Source organism: Cebus imitator, unplaced genomic scaffold (genome assembly GCF_001604975.1).
Source record: "Cebus imitator isolate Cc_AM_T3 unplaced genomic scaffold, Cebus_imitator-1.0 Scaffold439, whole genome shotgun sequence".
NCBI classification, from domain to species: Eukaryota; Metazoa; Chordata; class Mammalia; order Primates; family Cebidae; genus Cebus; species Cebus imitator.
This window is the reverse complement of record NW_016107754.1, coordinates 537,227-540,390: the sequence shown is the minus strand read 5'-3', so window position 1 is coordinate 540,390 and position 3,164 is coordinate 537,227. Positions and strand designations below refer to the sequence as shown.

At 42.7% G+C, this 3,164-nt stretch overlaps 1 protein-coding gene across 1 annotated transcript in view; it reads right to left on the bottom strand.

Annotated features, from left to right (window-relative positions):
• Window positions 1-2,840, bottom strand: part of DPPA2 (developmental pluripotency associated 2) — an 8,068-nt gene extending 5,228 nt beyond the window's left edge. Inside the window, exons 1-2 of the mRNA XM_017510409.2 lie at window positions 2,808-2,840; window positions 837-981 (exon numbers count right to left, since the gene is read on the bottom strand). Coding sequence (XP_017365898.2) covers window positions 837-981; window positions 2,808-2,840 — 178 coding nt within the window. The remainder of the gene's footprint in view (window positions 1-836; window positions 982-2,807) is intronic.
• Window positions 2,841-3,164: the final 324 nt, after the last annotated feature.

Sequence of the window (3,164 nt, the reverse complement as noted above, 5' to 3'; positions counted from 1 at the left end):
TCCTGAGTAGCTGGGATTACAGGCACGCACCACCATGCCCAGCTAATTTTTTGTATTTTTAGTAGAGACGGGGTTTCACCATGTTGACCAGGATGGTCTCAATCTCTTGACCTTGTGATCCACCCCCCTCGGCCTCCCAAAGTGCTGGGATTACAGGCTTGAGCCACCGCGCCCGGCCTTATTTTGTGTCTTAAAAGTAAGGCAGTACAGGCCGGGCGTGGTAGCTCATGCCTGTAATCCCAGCACTTTGGGAGGCCGCGGTGGGCGGATCACTTGAGGTCAGGAATTTGAGACCAGCCTGGCCAACATGGTAAAACCTCGTCTCTATGAAAAATAGAAAAATCAGCCGGATGTGGTGGTGCATGCCTGTAATCCCAGTGACTTGGGAGGCTGAGGCAGGAGAATAGCTCGAATTCGGGAGGTGGAGGTTGCAGTGGGCCGAGATCACAGGACTGCACTCCAACCTGGGTGACAGAGCGAAACTCTATCTCCCCACCAAAAATAGTAAGGCAGTACATCAGACTTAGGAAGTGAGAAGTATGGGAGTTTGCAAAATCTCTTTTTTTTTTTTTTTTTTTAAGATGGGGTTTCAGCATGATGGCCAGGCTGGTCTTGAACTCCTAACCTCAGGTGATCCGCCCAGCTTGGCCTCCCAAAGTGCTAGGATTACAGGCGAGAGCCACCGCGCCAGGCCGCAAAATCTCTTAACACAGATCAACAAGGTGAGATTGAAGCTGGGTGTTGGTCAGTCAGAGGATAGGAAAGACAAATCTTACTTTTTCCTGGGCTTCCCAGAGTTGTAGGAGTAGCTTACTGAGCAATCCCTGTTCTCATACCTTGATTGTATTTCTTAGGCTTCTCCAGTTTGACATCAGAAGTTGAAACACTTGGTTCCATTTGTTCCATGTTTGGTTCATCTTTAACTGGCACCAATGTCAAAATCACACTTTCTTCATCATCTACTTCCCCCTCAAAGAAATTCTGGAAAGAGAAGAGTCAGTCACTGATTCTCATTTGATGCTGTACAACTAAACTGCTTGCTTTCAAGGCACAACTAATGAATAAGGAACCTAGAATACAATAGGTAGATGGAGAAAAGAATTACTGAGACTCCTTGAATGTGATGTTGATTAGCAGACCCTTCATTAAATAAGGGAAACATGGAAAAAATGGGCAAAAGCCAATTCACATGTAGGTGTTAATGAAAGAGAAAATAAAACGGTAGGGCTTGGGTTTAGAGACCTATTTCCCTCCAAGCCTTCCTCTTCTTCAGCCAAAACACAGAATACTTTCATTGTGCCTCCTCAATCTGTATGGAACGTGTTCCTGCCTTTCCACCTTCTATCACGTGATTCCCAAGATTCCCAATTCCCATATCAAATTTCACAGCACAAGCAATAACCTCCTTTTATCCCCAAATCCATTCTAACTCTGCTATTTCTGCACCGATTGTTCCATGCTTGTTGAAAATTCTTCAGTGGCGTGTCATTGTTATTCTGGTTAATGACAAAACTAAAATTAGCTCACAGAGCTGTGTAGCTTACAAATTCTCCCACAGCCTGGTCCCTGCCTGCCTCTGCAGCTCAAAACCTCTGAGCTGTCTGAGCTCCAGCCACACTGGGCTCATTTCAGCTCTAACACCTGAGGGAGGGCATCTGTTTTACTCTCTGTTGCTTTCACAGAAACACAGCACCCAGCACACAGTAGGCATTCAATGTTGTTTTTATGATGTGATGAATGAAAGATAAGGTAGGAAAGCAGGTAGGTAGAAAGAAACTAACATTTACTGGTTCTGTACAGTACACAGGCACTATGTTAGGTGCTTTCTGTATTTCTCAAAGCCAATTCTCACAGTATACTTGCAGTAATTTATTAATTTTCCTGTTTTACAAATGAGGAAACTAAATGAGCAGTGCCATAAAGTAACACAGGCTTGAGTGTGGTTCTGAAGTTAGCTTTTCCTCTCAAATTCAAGGGTGAATAAACTCCATTCCAGTCCTATTCCAATATTCTCTTCCAGTGCTGATGCCACACCCCTCCACGTCTTCCATGTAATCTCTTCAATGGGTTCCCATTTACTCTTACTCTCAGTTTACTTCAAAATAACACTGACGTTATTTAGGGAATATTATTCTCTTAGGGAGAAAAGTAGGGGCTCAAAGCAGCTATGTGACTTCCCCATAATCATATAGCTAATGTTGACCAGTTCAGCCCTTTAGCCACACGACTGGTACAGTGGCACGTGTAAGTGCACTATGATACCTTCCCTGTTTAGTTTCTCAGAGGGCCAGGACCACCCCAGCCTAATCCGGAAACTCATTTGGTACCAAGGCCACTGGGAGTAGAGATTTCCTACTCCTAGAGAAAGTAACTCATTGGTCACTTTATGACTTTATCCACATTGCTCTTTTCACTTTCTTTTTACCTTAGCTTTAAAATATATATATTTTTTATTTTTTCCCTATTACTATTGTTCTCCATTCCATTTTTTAATTTTTTATTTATTTATGTATTTTTACCATTTTTATCTTGTCCAGCTATAGCACTTCTTGTCTTTCCTACCGAAAGAAATATTTTCCTTTGGACTAGGAGGAGACATTTCTCCTTCGTTTGACTCTGATCCAAATGCACATGAAAGCACAATCACATGAAAGAAAACTAACAATCCATTTGCAAAGAGGAGGAGGTTTCAAGATGGAGGTTTCCAGAAATGGAGATTTGTGGCAAAAAGGAAACATAAGTGAGACCTACAAAGACTCTAAAAAGCGACTGTGTGAGAAAAGTAATTCTGTTAGAACCAAACTTACCTTCTTACTGTTATCCAAATTTGAGTCTGACATTTTCAGCAACACCCTGGGGAAGGCAAGGACAGCAGTGTTAAACATATGTTAGTTTACTTCCCTTAACCTGATTTCTCCTTTTATAAGCAAATCTCTCCTACTTCCTGTTACCCAGATGAGCTCTGTTTTGCTTTTTTTCTCTTTTTCCCCTCCCTCCTTTTCTGACAGTGGGATAATTTTATCAATTTAATACCCTGTCTTGTCCATTCGATGATACTTTTTTTAAAAATTAGGCCGGGCGCGATGGCTCATGCCTATAATCCCAGCACTTTGGGAGGCCCGGGTGGGCAGATGCTTGAGTCCAGGAGTTCGAGATCAGCCTGG